General features: G+C 42.2%; 1 protein-coding gene across 1 annotated transcript in view; it reads left to right on the top strand.

The window, feature by feature from the left end:
* The window catches only part of DNAH9 (dynein axonemal heavy chain 9), a 263,407-nt gene that overhangs the window by 74,658 nt on the left and 171,728 nt on the right, over positions 1-17,021 (top strand). Inside the window, 4 exon segments of the mRNA XM_067021483.1 lie at positions 2,537-2,689; positions 3,845-3,970; positions 6,257-6,496; positions 6,869-7,029. Coding sequence (XP_066877584.1) covers positions 2,537-2,689; positions 3,845-3,970; positions 6,257-6,496; positions 6,869-7,029 — 680 coding nt within the window.

The following is a 17,021-nucleotide window of genomic DNA, read 5'->3' as shown; positions in this document are numbered from 1 at the left end:
CTTGTACATGTGCGTTTTCTTATTTCCCCTCCTTACACAACAGGTAGCATGCTCTATATACTTGTTTGCAGTTTGCTTTTTTTTTCATCGTTATATATCCTGGAAATCATTCCATGTCGCTCCATATCAATTCAAAGTTCTCTCCCTCATTTTTCTTGTATCTGTATCATACTTCATGGACTAATATACCATAGTTTGGCCATAGTTTGTCTATACCATTTTGCAATTACAAATAATTTTAGGCTTTGTCTTGTTGGAGGTCTATCTTTCAGGTAAATCCCTAGAAGTGATGTTGCTGGGTCAAAGGGTAAATGCATATGTGGTCTTATTAGATCCTGCCATATTTCCCCCCCAAAGGAGTTACATTGTCTTGCATCATCACCAGCAATGGATGAGAGCTTCTCCAACAGAACCAAAAGATGGCACCCATGCCTAAGTTTTCTCTTTGTCATTACCTTTCTTATTGAAATGATGTTTTTGGTTTGTTGGTAAGAAACAAGTACTAAAAAGAGGTTATCACTGATCGTGAAAGCCCTTCTTTTTTTCTAGTTGAAGTGTTTCCAAAGCAGCCCAGACATGGTGGAGTTGAAATATTTATTACATTGGCATTCTGTTTCATAACTGTATTTTCATTAATCCTTATATAGGAGGGTTTAAAGATCATTGCCAGATCTTTATACCTTTTATACATGGTATATCACTCTTAAAATTTTATTTTTATTTATTTTTCACATGGTTTGAGTAAAGCTTTAAGTAGCCCTTCCCTATGCCCTGCCCCAAAAGATGAAGCATGCCAGAATAATTCCCAATTCCTCCTATATCTGTGACTCTGTAGTTTTCACACCTGAGTGATTGAATGGTTGGATTTGTAAGTCGTGGGTCACAGAAATTTCCATTCAAATCCCTGAAGACATAGTTCTGCTGTTTCCTGTTACAAAGAAGTCATTTCTGGCTTACCTATCCTTTCTAGGTAGCCCAATTTCTTTCCATTTGGATTTCTGTAGAGATCAAAATTTTAATTAAATTTTAATTTTTGAAAATTTCTGTATGTTTGGATACTTGTTAATTTTTCTAACACATGATGAGGTTTTTTTTCTCTCTGAAAACTGGGGCTTTCACTATCTTGGAAAAGTTTTCTTTCAGTATGCTTTCACATAATATTTCTATTCCAGTTTTGTGGATAATTCTTTCTCTCAGATTCATCATATTTCCATAAGTTGAGATTATTATCTTCATATATTCATACATATTTGCATATATTCATACACATGTTTCTCTCTTAGTCCTCTTCCTTGGCATTCTTCCATAGTTTCTCAAGTTTAACCATATTTAATTTGTGTGTGTTTATTTGGTCCCTATGTATTGCTAACATTGTTATAAACTGTGCTGTGTCCTTTGTTTCTTTATTTTTCTACCTCTACCAATTCTTCTTATCTTCTACCTCATATTTTATAGAGTTCATGTTTCTTTCATTTAATTGGAAACAAAACAAGGTGATACTTTTCATCACTACTTCTGTTTCCTTTATTAAACCTTCTAATATGTACACTCTTACTGTATTTCTTGAGTCCAGCTTTCTCCTTCTTTTAAGTTGTGGGATAATTTCACGGATCTCGTCTTAGTTGTGGTTGTTGCTTTAATCCACTACTTGTTCTTGGATTTAAAAAAGTCCATCCCATCACGATATTTGTCCCAAGTCACTGTAGGTGGCATCTCGTCCAGTACCTTCACAGTTTACTTCAATACTCTTAGAATTTTTCCTCTCATCTCATAAGCTTAGAGAGCTCATTGCTGTAAATGTAAGGGTTACAACTCAGGGTACCAGTAGGCCCTTGTATTTCAAAAAACTCTACCAGGACAGCTTTCTGTTTGTTGTTTCTTCTTCACCTGCTGTTCCTCTCACCTCAGGACCACAATGTGGCTCTGTCTAGCATCCTTCCTAGAATTACTGCCCAAGGCATCACTGTGAAGGGCCTCTGTATCATGAGATGCTGTGCTAATAAGAAGTTCCAGTACAGCCAGGCTCTCTGCTTGGTGTGAGCATGCTGGCCCCGCTCTGGACCCTCCTGAGGATGGTCTGCTGTACCAAAGTGGTTCCTACAACTGAGTGACTTCTTCCACAGGCCACTGTCATCACTGCCCTTGACGCTCCAGATTTGGGCATGTTAGCATTCTTCTGCAGAGTATCCTGTGACTATCCCTTGCAGCACAGTAGTATTTTCTTAGGAAGAAGGCTTATGAATTAACTTGTCACTTTTTGTTCCAATCTGTTCCCATCTATAGTAGATCAAGCAGAAATTAATCAGACTTTTGTGGCTTCATCCGTTTGTAGCTAATGCGTGATGCCCACCACATCTGTGTTCCTTTTATCCAATCCAGCTGGCTCCCATTCTCACATCCCCATCCTTCCCTAGCTTCCTTCTAAATGTTCTGTACCCAACACTCCAGTGGTTGTCACATGGTAGCCCTCTAAGCAATACTAATAAGTAACTTCCCGGACATGCTCTCCACTCTGTTGGCATGGTTTCCTTCATAGGTTCAATGACACCTTTCCAAACTCTTTGACAATATGGCCAAGATGCAGTTCCAGCTGGACGCCAGTGAGAAACCCACCAAGATCAGTCTTGGCACGTACAGCAAGGGAGAAGAGTATGTGGCCTTCAGCGAGCCCTGTGACTGCAGCGGGCAGGTAACGTATGCCTTTCTCTCTCAAGTGTCTGCGTTCGGGCATCAGCCTTTATGACCTGGGGCCGGAACTGCTATCTGTGCCCTGGGACTGCCAGTTCCCTTGACTTGAACCAATGTTGGAGCAGCTTCCAGTTCCTGCTTTCCTCTCTCTGGGAAGGACACATGTCAATATCCATATATCTTCCTTAACCGAAGACCTGTGCAGAGAGGAATAAAATGCACATAAACAATTACCTGAGTCAAAGAGAGAAGGATTTAAAAATGATTAGCAGCACCGGGAGACTTTAGCATGACAAGCCCTGGAGCACCCCACAGGGGAATGTAGGACACTGACAGCTTCCACGGGAGAAAATGCCCTTTGAAATCAACCACATTCCTGAGCGATCACTTCTCTGTACAATACACCTCTCACAGCTCTACCCTGTGGAGAGCCCACCACTGCCATTCTCCAGAAACTACCACCTCCAAATCTCCCGGGTACAATTCAAGAAAACAAAACACGAGACCATTCTCTCCTTAAACTTCCTTCCATCTTTCACCATCACCGCTAAAGGATAAGCGCTACTTGGTTCACTATCCTAAATGATCCAACAGAGCATTGTCCCTGGGGTTCTAATCCAGTCCAGAGTACCACCTGGAGAAAAGATCTTTTCAGAGTTCCACCTTCATCCACATGTATCTTTGGAAAGCAGTTCTCGTACTTGAAAGTAGTCACACATTCTCAGTTTTATGAAAGGGACCTTGGGGTTTGACTCAAACCTTGGCTGTTCTTTTTGTAGACCCAGAAAGCATTTAGTTGGGAAATATAATCCTGGCCTTTGGCTTCATACTCACCGTGGACAAGGTCATGAGAATCCACTGACTTATTTACACCCAGCTCAACCCAGATGAAGATTTCCTGGTGAGAGCTGTGGGCGGCAGCCCCACATCCCCTGAACCTACTTCGCCCGGTGGGCTCCCGTGGGCATATCCCCCCTGTTGTTAATTGAGTCCCGTCCTGCTTTACACAAACGCACTGTCTCCCTGTGCCTTCTGGCAGCGGTTTGGGGTTGTCCATCGTGCCTGGGCTCATTTTCTTCACTCCCTCAGGCTGAGTGAAGTGTATCACTGAGCACATCTTAGGAGCCCAGCGTCTAACCTCAGGTTCTTCCTCCAGGTAGAAATATGGCTGAACCGTGTGCTCGCTCACATGAAGGCCACCGTGAGGCACGAGATGACAGAAGGCATAACTGCCTACGAAGAGAAGCCCAGGGAGCAGTGGCTTTTTGACTATCCAGCTCAGGTATTCTCCGAAGCGGGGCCTCTGTGGGCCCCCGTCCTCTGCTTGTTCTCTGCCTCTATGACCTTCATCAGCCTCTTGAGGCTGCCTGACTCACTCATGCTTCAGGGTCAGGAGAGGCTGGTCTGGAAGGGGTCAGCAGGAGGGACCAGGGGAACTGTCCGCCGTGACGCAATCCAACCCCTACCTTGGAGAATTAAGGGTCGTCCATTTTTACTCCATTGGCTACAGTAGGGAGAAAACGTAAACAGCTCAGCTCACTGAGCCAGCACACTTTGTATGTGCCAAGCTGTTTGCTGAGTGCAGGAGACACCAGCCAGAGGCATGACAATGTAACCCTGCCCTGCTGGGGCTTACAGACTGGCGTGGAAGTCAGTCACCTACAAGTGGGACCTGCTGTGACAATACAGGAGGCTCAGGGTCCTCTGGGAGCCTGTAGCTGGTTATCGGGGTCTGGGGATCACCCTCTTGAGGATATGATGCCTAAGCTGAGGTTTGAAACACATGAAAGCTGGAGAGAAAGAGCAACGAAGCGTGGGTGAGAGTACAGGCAAAGGCTCAGAAGCAAGGGAGAGTGTAATGTGTTTGAGGCCTGAGTGTGGTGGAAGCAGGAGTTAGGGGAAGAGGGGGCAAGAGGTGGCAGGTGGGTTCTGGAGAGGAAACTAGAAGACAGCGCTTGTGGTCCACGTCTGGGAGTCTCATCTGATTCCAGGATATATCTAAATCCTTCACCGGGCTCTCAGGAGGGTAACAAGAGAAAGAGGAGAGTTAATGAGGCTATTTTTAATGACTCTGGCTGCAATATACCACTCCTCCCTCCCCTGTTAATGGCTCGTACTAGTGTTGGTTTGGTTTATTTGGGGTTACAGATATTTGGTGGTAATTGAAGCCCGAGGAGTAGATAAGATTGCCCTGGAAAATATGAAGACTGAGATGAGGGTGCAGAACAAACCCTTGAGCATCATTCAAAGACTGAGTAGGCAAAGAGAAGCCAGTAGAGCAGAATGAGAAACAACCTTTTCTGACGGAAGGAACACCAAGGAGTGGTAGTCATGGAAACCAAAAGAGGGAGTGTTGCTAGCCGGTAAGAGGTCAGTTACACCACACATGTCTAAGAGATCAAGCAAAATAAAGAGGCTAATGTACGTCCATGGACTTGGTGAGGCCATTTCAGTGGAGTGGTAGAGAAGAGACCGCACTGCAGGAGGTTGAGAAGTGAGAAGAAGGTGGGAAAATGTTGACAGCGAGTGTAGACAGAGAAGAGAAATAAGCCAGTGCTGCAGAAGGAAGAGGTATTGTTTTAACAGTATAATTGGCACATCACGTTCAAACCATCCCAACAAGATCACACTGCAGGAGGAACTTCTTTAACAAAACCCGATATGTCTAAATCCAAAGGCAAAAACTAATAAATTAGGGAACGGTACTTGTTACTACAACAGGATTCTCTACTTCACAAAGGGAATAATTCCCACCAGGATTCCTTGTTTACCTGAATCAGCATTCTGTGGCAGGAAAATGCATTGCCTCCTGCTATTGTGACAGACATCATCTAGAGCGGTGTCTCCCGAAGCAAGTGGTACCACATCTCCACCATGGATAATCAAAATTATGCGTTTTCCTTACTAAGTTTCTCAGCAAAGAAATGTGCATTTAAGTCGCTTTTTTTCATTTATTTATTTTGAATCTCTGAAGACTACAAATCATATTGACCACGTTGGATTTCAGTGGAATTCGCCCTGACCTTCAAGAGTAGGCCTTTCAAAGTTACGGTTTTAAAGAGATACAAAAAAATGTAGTGAAAGTATTACGGGCAAGAAAAAAATTTGCCACACATGATCAGCAATGGCTCACTAAACTAGAATACTCCAACCATGAGAGGTTCCGGAAGAACAGAGCAAAGACTGAGTATCATTGAGATGTTCAATCAACACTTTGTTTTCCTCCCAAGCACAGGAAAGACGCTGTGGCCTGAGAAGCAAAAGCAGAAAGATCAGTGTACCAATTTCTAAAAGCCACTGACATTGACCAGCATGAGCCTTTGGTTGTTCTCAACCAAATGATATGGTTTTCAAGAGCAGAAAGCACTTTCCCCACTTGTGTTGTGCCCACTTCATACCTCCAAGGCCTTAGAGTCATATGCTCAATGAGACAGTGCTGGTGGAAGAGGGAGGGGAGGAGTGTCTGTCCCCCGCACAATGACATTCTCAGCCCGTGCTGTGTGGGGACTGGGCCGGTTTGGGAGACAGTCCTGGTAATGGCTTTACTAAGTGACTCTTGGTGCCACAGGTGGCCCTGACCTGCACTCAGATCTGGTGGACCACAGAGGTGGGCAAGGCATTTGCCAGGCTGGAGGAAGGCTACGACAATGCCATGAAGGACTATTACAAGAAACAAGTGGCCCAGCTTAAAACCCTCATCACCATGCTGATCGGCCAGCTCTCCAAGGGGGACCGGCAGGAGATCATGACCATATGCACCATCGATGTCCATGCCTGGGATGTGGTGGCCAAGACGATTGCTCAGAAGGTGAGTTCCAGACTCTCAGGAGTGTCGCTCGTTCTGGGCACCTACACCGTGAATATTGAGGTTAGGGAGAGGCTCACATATGGCTGAACACGCGGCTCCAAGCTCTGCACCGGCCAGGCAACTGAGAGAGGATCACGGTGGCTGCTTGCACCTTTAAAACCCCAGCAAAACAGCGTCATCTGAGCGGCTCACGCTTCCTGTGCTGTGGTGGGCAGCATACTGCTCTCCTGACCGGTACACAACACCCAACACCCAACACCCAACACCCAACACCCAGGTCATCGAGAGCCCTGTGAATCCTGTGACCACGAGGCTGCCTGCTACCTACTGTACCCTGTGATTCACCCACCTCCTCTGCCGTGCTCTCTCTAGGTGGACAATGCCCGGGCTTTCCTCTGGCTGTCCCAGCTGCGGCATCGCTGGGACGACGAGGCCAAACACTGCTTTGTCAACATCTGTGATGTCCAGTTTCGATACTCCTGTGAGTACCTGGGAAATACACCTCGCCTGGTGATCACGCCTTTGACAGACAGGTGAGCACTGGAGTCAGCCACTGACAGAGAACTCTGCTGCTGTTTGGCTCACACCATCCAATGACCACCCAGTGTCACTTGCTCTCTGCCCACAGAGCTGCAGGGGGAGGGCCAGACGTAACCCAACAGAGGTAAAATAAAACTGCAAGGGTGTAGGGCAGAGCCCGTATCAGAGCAAACCCCAGAGCAAATCGATAAGCCATGACTTTTTGAGGAATGACTAGGCAGTCCTACACACCTGGATTCTCATTCCAGCTGTGACACATACCAGCTGTTTGACCATGGAAACCTTGACATGATTCTTGGTTTATTTATCCATGAAATGGAGGTAGTAACTCCTACTTCAAGTGAATTTTTTAAGGATGAAAAACAGGAATGCTTGTTAAGGAGTTCAGGGTGTAATAAGTGCTCAGTAAATAATTCCTATGACTATTTTCTTATCAATCAACTGGCACATTTATTTAGCACCTCTCACTTTGGGAATACAAAGATGAGAGCAAGGTCCCTACCATTCAGGAGCTTACAATTTCTTTTACCATACTCTCTGTCATTCATATTCATTATAAATGAATTCATGCCAGACCCTGAACTAGTCACTGGGAATACAAAGATGACTAAAAGTTAAACTCCACTTCTATTGAGGGAAATATGACATATGTAGAAAAAAATTTACAAACATACACCACACACACAGCAATAACCCTATGGCTCCCTCTGTTTATCCTCTTCCTAACATTTCCCACATTCTGAAATGAACTTGCCTTCTTGCTTATTGGCGGCAGTCCCCTTTGGAATGTAAACTTTTTTGCTCTCAGGGACCTTTGTCTGTCTTGTTTGTTGCTATTATCACCAGTACCTAGTAGACGTTGAATAATTATCCATCGATGAATGAAGGGTGGTTGATTATTGTAAGAATGACAGAATCAGGAAGGGGAGGTCGGTTCAGAGGAGGGATCCACACAGGACTCCACCTGTGCCCTGGCTCCCAAAGAAGCAGCAGCAGCTGCTACGCTGTCTCCTGCTGTAGTGCTGGGCACCACCCTGCCCGCCGCCCCAGCTGAGGACGAAAGGCAGACAGCGTAGCTTCAGAGGGATGCAGGTCCCTCTGCAGCTGGAACGGTAAAGGCTGCAGCACCTCTGGGACTTTGGACATCTCGGGCTTTTACCCGGGCTTTCCTGGGTCATGATCAGTTGGAGGGGCTCATTCACTGTGGGTTCAGGGAGAAGTTTTCTCACCTCATTCACAGGGGACCCTCTCATGTGCTCTTTGTCTTTATGATGATTCTCAGCAGCACACCTGTCCTAAACAGGAAGGGCTTTGGGAAGAGTGTTGTCTTTGGCAGTGAGTTTTTCTGCCTGCCTTGGACTTGGAGCAAATAGTTTTGGAATTTATATCGCTCGGAACAGAATAATGAAGGCATTATATATTTGAGCAACTTCGTTAATGTCTGTCTCTCACTGTGACTGTATGTTCCACGAAAACATTGACTGATTTGCTCACTCCTCTGCCCCAGGACCCAGCACTGTGTCCAGCAAATAATAGGCATTCACGAAATATTCCTTGTGTAAAGGCAGGGAAATGACTTCTGAGATTCGGAGTAGTGTGCCCAGCTTCCATACCATTCAAAATATTTCCTTCCTACCCACAGGCACGCCAGACATTAGCATTCCAAGCGATAAAAAATACAGCACTGTCTTTCCCCTGGGTCTTCATACCTGCCCAGGAGTTGAAGAAGATATTACCTCTTTGGATTTACAGGTCTCTAGTACTCTAATGCCGAATACCTCATAGAGGGAAAGGGGAAAGTTTTGACAGTGAATTATTTCTAAAATACGCATTTATCACCTCTCATATGAAAGGATGCAAATAGGAACTTGCAAGAAAGATTTGCTGCAAAGAATGGCGAATACTATGCAGAACTTGACCTTGTTTTGCACATGAGATACTTTTCTGACAAAGTAGTATATAGTGAATATTTATATGGTGAATTCCATTTTCTCATTGACTTCCGTTATTATCTCAAGAAATGTTTTGCCCAGAAAGAAATTGGCCTCAACACAGAAAATCACATTTTAAAGAGCATTCGGCTTTTGCTAGTGTGTAGCTTAAGTACGTTTAATTCTCTCCTGCCAGAGGAATTAATCAAATGGACAATTTATCCGTACAACCTCTGCACATTCATTAAAAGCACAACCGCATTACATACGTCCGACTGATTCTGCCTGTTTCTTTGCAATTTCCCACTGCCTGGATGGGACCTGAATGTATAAGTAGGTACAATGGCTCAGCCATTGTCACAGGACTTTGGCACACTGCTAAGTTGAAGGACTAAGTGGAGATACTTTTTCAGGCTGAACAAAAGTCATATTCTCCTAAGTTGTTTCTTAACCTATGGATGGTCTCCTCCCCCTTTACCCCCCTTCCCTTATGTTCACACACAAACACCCCTTTCAGCTCCGTACTGGAAGTACTGTTTTAATCAACAGCTTATCAATTTTGAGTACCTCTTAATTTCTCAGGCACTACTGCAAGTGGGTGAGATATAATTGATGCAAGAGACTTTGAGGTTGATCTGCTGGGTAGGACACAACTAGCAAAGTCGTACACTTTCTTTTTAAGTTTTCTTAATTGAAATATAGTTGACCTACAGTGCTATATTAGTTTCGGGTATACAGGATAGTGATTCAGTGTTTTTATAGATTATACTCCATTTAAAGTTACTATAAAATATTGGTTGTATTTCCTGTGCTGTACATTACATCCTTGTATCTTATTTATTTTATGCATAATAGTTCGTACTTCTTAATCCCCTTCCCCTATCTTATTCCTCTCTCCAGTCCTCTCCCCAGTGGTAACCACTAGTTTGTTCTCTGTATCTGTGAGTCTCTTTTGTTATATTCATTCATTTTATTTTCTGGATTCCACATATAAGTGAAAACATACAGTATTTGTCTTTCTCAGTTTGACTTAACTTCACTAAGCATAGTACCCTGCAAGACCATCCATATTGTTGCAAATGGCAAAATTTCATTCTTTTAAAAGCTTTTGCATGGTGAAGGAAACCACAAACAAAACAAAAAGACAACCTCCTGAATGGGAGAAGATATTTGCAAATGATATGTCTGAGAAGGGGTTAATATCCAAAATATATAAAAGAGCTCATACAACTCCATCAAAAAAACAATCTGATTTTAAAATGTGCAGGAGATCTGAACAGACATTTTTCCAAAGAAGACATACACATGGCCAACAGGCACATGAAAGGATGCTCAACATCGCTAATCATTAGGGAAATGCAAATCAAAACCACAATGAGATATCACTTCATACCTGTTGGAATAACTATCATAAAAAGACAACAAATAGTAAATGTTGGTGAGGATGTGGAGAAAAGGGAACCATAGTTCACTGTTGGTGGGAATGTAAACTGGTGCAGCCACTGTGGAAAACAGTATGGAGGTTCCTCAGAGAATTAAAAATAGGACTACTGGGCTTCCCTGGTGGCGCAGCGGTTGAGAGTCCGCCTGCTGATGCAGGGGATGCGGGTTCGTGCCCTGGTCCGGGAAGATCCCACGTGCCGCGGAGCGGCTGGGCCCGTGAGCCATGGCCGCTGAGACTGCGCGTCCGGAGCCTGTGCTCTGCAACGGGAGAGGCCACAACAGTGAGAGGCCCACGTACTGCAAAAAAAAAAAAAAAATAGGACTACCATATGATCCAGCAGTTCTTTTTAAATTTTTATCTGATATTTTTATTGAAAAACTTAGTAATATGTAAGCAAAGAAAATAAAAGTTACCAGGAATGACTGTTGTTAAATATTCAGTCTGTTTCCTTCTCATGTAGATTTTGAAAAAATGAAATTGCAACCATATGCTGTATATAAAATATCATAGACTTTTTCATGTAACATATCATGTGTATACTCTCTAAATATTCTTCTAAACCCCTCTTATAGCTGAATTATCTTCTATTTACAAGTATCCCATGGTTTATGTAACATAACCACATTATGGGCCATTTTAGTCGTACCTGAGCTCTTACTGCTAAAAATAAAGCTGCTGTGAACTCACTTATATATAAATTTTTACTATATTTCCCATTATTTCCCCAGGAGGGATTCCAAGAAGCAGGATAATTAGATGATACATACTTTCAAGTTATTCTTAAAAAAGGTATTTTTCCCACTTTCACTAGCAGTTTATGAGGTGGTCATCTCACAATATCCTTACCAGCATTAAGTATTATTGTTTAAAATATTATTAACTTTATAAGTCAAAATGATATCTCATTTGGATCTTGATGTTCTTAATTACTCACAGGCTTGAACATTTTATGTGTTTATTGGCTGTTAGATTTCCTTCTCCTGTGAATTTGTTGTTATTATCATTGCCCATTTTATTACTTTTACACTTAGCAAGTTCCTGCCCATTTTAAGATCAGTTTAATATTCACCTGTATTTTATTATAGTTTGTTATTTTACTTTTTCCTTTAACCTTTTTAAATTCTTTGGTAAACTGAGTAAAGTGAATGTTTTCATCAAAACATTTTTGTAAAAAAAAAAACAACCCACATTTTTGGTTACAAGTGATAGAAGCCTAACTTAACTTGAACTGACTCAAACTAACTTAAACAGAAAGAGGACTTGTTAACTCAGACTTCTGGGGAAGGAGTCCAGCTTGCTGCAGTGTAACCAGCTTTCGGTCCTGAACAGGGAGCTATCAGGGCTTTACTGTCTGTCTCTTATCATGGCTTTGCTCTCTTCTGAGAGCTGATTCCTTTCTTGCATTGTTTTTCTTTGGCTGGAAAGATGGCCCACGCCTGATCCAGGAGGAAGAGAGACCCTCTTTTTCCCAGCACCATATGTCAGATTCCTTAAAGAGACCCTGATTGGTCCTGTCTGGATCATGTGCCCATCTCTGAGCCAATTACTGCGAACAATGAGATGGAGTATTTTGCTCAGGCCAAGCCTTGTGCCCACCCCTTGTGGGACAGTTGTTGTGTTTTTTTTTTTTATAAATTAATTTTACTTATTTATTTTTGGCTGCATTGGGTCTTTGTTGCAGTGCGCAGGCTTTTCTCTAGTTGCGGCAAGCAGGGGCTACTCTTCCTTGTGGTGTGCGGGCTTCTCATTGCGGTGGCTTCTCTTGTTGTGGAGCACGGGCTCTAGGTACGCGGGCTTCAGTAGTTGTGGCTCACGGGCTCAGTAGTTGTGGCTCATGGGCTCTAGAGTTGTGGCTCACGGGCTCAGTAGTTGTGGTGCACTGGCTTAGTTGCTCCATGGCATGTTGGATCTTCCCAGACCAGGGCTCAAACCCGTGTCCCCTGCATTGGCAGGCAGCTTCTGGGAAGGTTGGAAATACTTTGATTGACAGCCCCATGGGAATACTCCATGTAGAGGAGAGATGGCTTTCCAAAGTGTGGAGTCCTGGGAAAGGAAAACCCATAGAAACTATGTTAGGGAGTGTATAATTAAATGTTTTGTTGTTGTTGTTTCTAAGTAGTCAGTAGGCCCAGCACATGAGTTATGGGTCCTTTCCCTCACTGGTTTGTGACGTTTGCTCAATTATATTCAGTTTTGAGTCTATCAAACTGCTTCAAAGTATCTATTCTTATTCTGTTACATCAGTATATTAATCCATCTATATGCAATACTCTTTAAGGATTGTAGCTTTATTGTGAGTGATAATATTTTTATAGTAAAGGTCTGTATCATCCATTTTCATTTTCCTTTCCTTTTTTTTTTAAGTTCTTCTGTTTCTTCTTTCACATGAGCTTTCATCATCTTGTCAAGTTCTGAAATATAAATTATTAGGGTTTTGACTGGTAAGCCTTAAAACCTTCAAATTAATTTTGAAAGAATGGCCAGGCCACCTTTATAATATGTGATTTGTTTTTCTTTGTTCATACCTTCAATTGTGTTTCTCAGAAAAGTTTATAAGTTATCTTTTTTTTTTTTTTTGCGGTAAGCAGGCCTCTCACTGTTGTGGCCTCTCCCGTTGCGGAGCACAGGCTCCGGACAGCCGCTCCGCGGCATGTGGGATCTTCCCGGACCAGGGCACGAACCCGTGTCCCCTGCATCGGCAGGCGGATTCTCAACCACTGCGCCACCAGGGAAGCCCTATAAATATCTTCATGTAGGTTTTGAGTGTTTCTTATTGTTATCTCTATGTAGTTTTTATTTTTTGTTCCTATATAAGATTGTTTCTTCATTTTATATATATATATATATATATATTTGTTTGTTTTGTTTTGGTTTTTTGTGGGGTGTTTTTTGGCTGTGCCACACAGCATGTGGGATCTTAGTTCCCTGACCAGTGATTGAACCTGTGCCCCCTGCGGTGGAAGCACGGAGTCTTAACCACTGGACTGCCAGGGAAGTCCCTATGTATATATATTTTAAAACAACTTTATTGAGCTTTATTTTATGTCAAAAATTTCGCCCATTCCAAGTGTACAATTCAATGATAGTTAGTAACTTTATCAAGTAGTGTAACCATCACCATAAATCAATTCTGCAACATTTTTCTGCCCCCCAGTAAGATCCCTCATGCCCATGTGTAGTTGATCTTCACTCCCACCCCCAGCCCTGGTCAACCACTGATCTACTTTCTGTCTCTATAAACTTGCCTATTCCGGACTTTTTTTATAAATAGAACAATACAACATGTGGTCTCTTGTGTCTGACTTGTTTCATTTTGCATAATGTTTTGGGATTCATCCATGATAGAACATGTGTCAGTAGTTACTTATTTCTGAATAATACTCCATTTTACCGATATGACACATTTTGTCTATCTAGTCGTCTTAGGTAATTTTCAGTTTGGGGCTATTATAAACAATGCTGCTGTGAACATTTGCTTGCAAGTCTTTGCGTGAATGTATGTTTTCATTTCTCTTCGGTGTATACCTAGGAGAGGAATTGCTGGGTAGTACAGCAGTTTTATGTTTAACTTTTTGATAAACTGCCAAATTATTTTCCAAAGTGGCTGGATCGTCTTATATCCCCACCAGCAATATATGAGGCTTCCCATTTCTCCACACCCTTGACATTTATTATTATCTGTCTTATTTATTGTAGCCATTCTAGTGGATGTGAAGTAGCATCTCATTTGAGTTTTAATTTGCATTTCTGTAATAATGTTATTGAGCATATTTTCATGTGCTTGTTGGCCATTTATAGATCTTCTTTGGCATCATTTCTGTTCATATCTTTTATCTATCTTTTGATTGATCTGTTTGTACTCTTTTTTGAGTTCTAAGACTTCTTTGTATATTACGGACATATTGCATATATGTTAGCAAATATTTTATCCCAGCCTGTTGTTTATCTTTTCATTTTCTTCGTGGCATCTTCTGAAGTGCAAAAGTTTTTCATGTTGATGAGGTCCAGTTTGTCAGATTTTTCTTTTATGGACTGTGCCTTTGGTGTTGTAACTAAGAAATCTTTGCTTAATTTCATTATATCTTTAACTTTCTTTTCATTTACATATGGGAGAAAATTGTTTTTTTGTAAATTTGTCTCCTATTCTTCCCATCTACTGCCCCATATTAAAAATTCTAAGACTTATGCTCTAGATTCTCCTTTTTCTAAGTCACTTCTAGAATTTCTAGTTATATTTGAACCATACACATAATATGAAGCATAATTAAACTATTCAAGTTTAGTTACTAAGTGTGTGTTATTTTTGGTAGATCATATGTCAGTCGTTGCTCTCAGTTCTTCCTGTCACGTTTTGAGAAAGACATTTACCAACTAGTGTAGGCAAACGAAGATGAGCACTAGGTAATGAAGGACCTCACAACCACATGACATAAGGAATAGATCTTAGAACTGGAGGTATTTATGCTGAGGACAAAAAATGTTCATATTTTAAATATTAAAATATTATAAGATGGACAGATTTGTTTTAGGTTGTTGCTAAGGACATTCTTCTATTAGTGCTGTTTCTTATGTTGAGTTGGGAACCTATCACAATCCCTGGGTCTTTTTCCTGTGATCTGCCATCTAACCACATTGCCCCCATTCCATGTACATGCAAGTGCTTGGAAGATTAATTTGCATTTGTTCTTCTTAAATTTCACTTTGTTGGGTCTACCACATCATTTTCAGTTGCTAAAATTATTTAGAATTTTGGTCTACCTTCTATCTAACCAATTATTTCTTAATTCAAGTTATCTATGAATATATTGAACATCAGGAGTCTGTGTCCTGGTGGTGCCACTAGAGGCCTCCCTCCAGGTAGATATTGTTGCATCCACGTCCATTCCTCAGTTATGATTATTGAACCATGTGGTAGGTGGAATTCTAGGAATGATCCCCAGCGACATTTTCCCCTGTATCATCTCCTCTTCTTCGAGCGTGGGTGAAAACTATAAATAGGATGATATCATTCTCATGATTATATTTTGCTTTACGGCAAAAAGGAAATTATTCAGGTGAACCAATATAATTATATGAGACCTTATAAGTAGAGCCTTCTCCTGGCTGAGGGCAGGGGGAAGGTCAGAGAGGCTTGAAGCATGAGCAGAATTTTTCCTGCCATTGCTGATTCTGAAGATGGAGGGAGCCCTGTGCAAGGATGGTCCAGTGGCCTCTAGGAGCTGAGAGGTCCCCCAGCCTCAGCATGCACCTGGGACCTCAGTACTGCAACTGGTGGAATTTAATTCGGCCAAGAATTCAAATGAGCTTGGAAGCAGATTCTTCCCCAGAGTGTCCAGATAAGGATCCAGCCACTGGTATCTTGATTTTGGCCCTGTGAGACCCTCAGTAGAGGGGCCACCTGGACTTCTGAGATACAGAAGTGAGATCATAAATGGGTGTTTTTTTAAGCCCTTATTGTGTGGTAGCAATAGGAAATGAATACAAATCAAGTGATTTCACCAATTCTAAGATTAGCTCGACCACACGTCTGGGATAACCTGTCTGTACATAGCTGAAATCAAGATACAACACCTTTGATATTTTCTTTAATCTGCCAGTTGTTTGTCTAAAAAAAAGGAAAGCTACATTTCATATATTTATTATCTTAAGAAATAATACCTTGAAAGTGGATCAGCTTTCTACTTTCCAAGGCACTTTCATATCTCTTGTCTCATCTTGTCCTCACAAGAGCCTGGTGGGTCAGATAAGATCAAAGCCTGTAGACATCATTTGCCCAAAGAAAGCAAAACCAGCTTCAGTTCGATATTAGGAAGGCTTTTCAAACAATTAGAACTGACCCGTGGTGGAAGGAGCTGGCTTCTAAAATAATAAACCATGCCTTACTGGAAGAAAAGGCTATGTGATCGTATTTGAAGAATTTAATGGGAGACAGCCTGGCATGGTTAAAGAGCCAAGCCTCTGAGGTATCTTCCAGCACTAAAGGTCTGTCTTCCCAATAAGCAATCAGACTAAATTGATCCATATTCATGTTGTGGTTAGTTGGTTAAGGCAACAGCTCTTCTTAAAGGATTCCTTGCCATTTTCACTATTGCAGTTGTTTTTGAGGCAGCAGATTTATCTAAATTCCTTTGTACAAAGAAAATACTGTGTGATGGACCCCAGTGACACATGTTTTTAAGGCACCAAAGTTTAATAACCTGGCCGAGTTTCACCAACACTTTGTAGCAGAGGCAAGGTCTGAACTCAGTGTGTCTGACTCCTGAGTCCTTGCCTTAAACCACAATAGAATGATCTGCCCCCTCACTAGGAAACAGGAGCAGATTGAAGCAGCCGGCTTAAATGTTTGAAGAGATGGATCTAACGATCTATCAAGACCACAGACGGAATCTTAGAGGAGGAGCGTGTTCCCAAAGAACTAGGACATCCTGCTGGCTCATTGGCCCCCCACACAGAAGAGGGGAATACTCTTCCCTTCTTTCCTTTGTGTTTTCCTCATGGCCCACGCTAAAGCCCCACTGTCCCTGCCTTGGTTATTAGAACTCCTTAGACAGCCAGCCCACTTCCCCTCCCTGAACATCAGTCGATCCCTGTGTAATTTAAGGGGATTAGA

The sequence above is a fragment of the Kogia breviceps genome, chromosome 19, assembly GCF_026419965.1.
Source record: "Kogia breviceps isolate mKogBre1 chromosome 19, mKogBre1 haplotype 1, whole genome shotgun sequence".
Taxonomy (NCBI): Eukaryota; Metazoa; Chordata; class Mammalia; order Artiodactyla; family Physeteridae; genus Kogia; species Kogia breviceps.
This window is presented reverse-complemented; position numbering and strand designations above follow the sequence as displayed.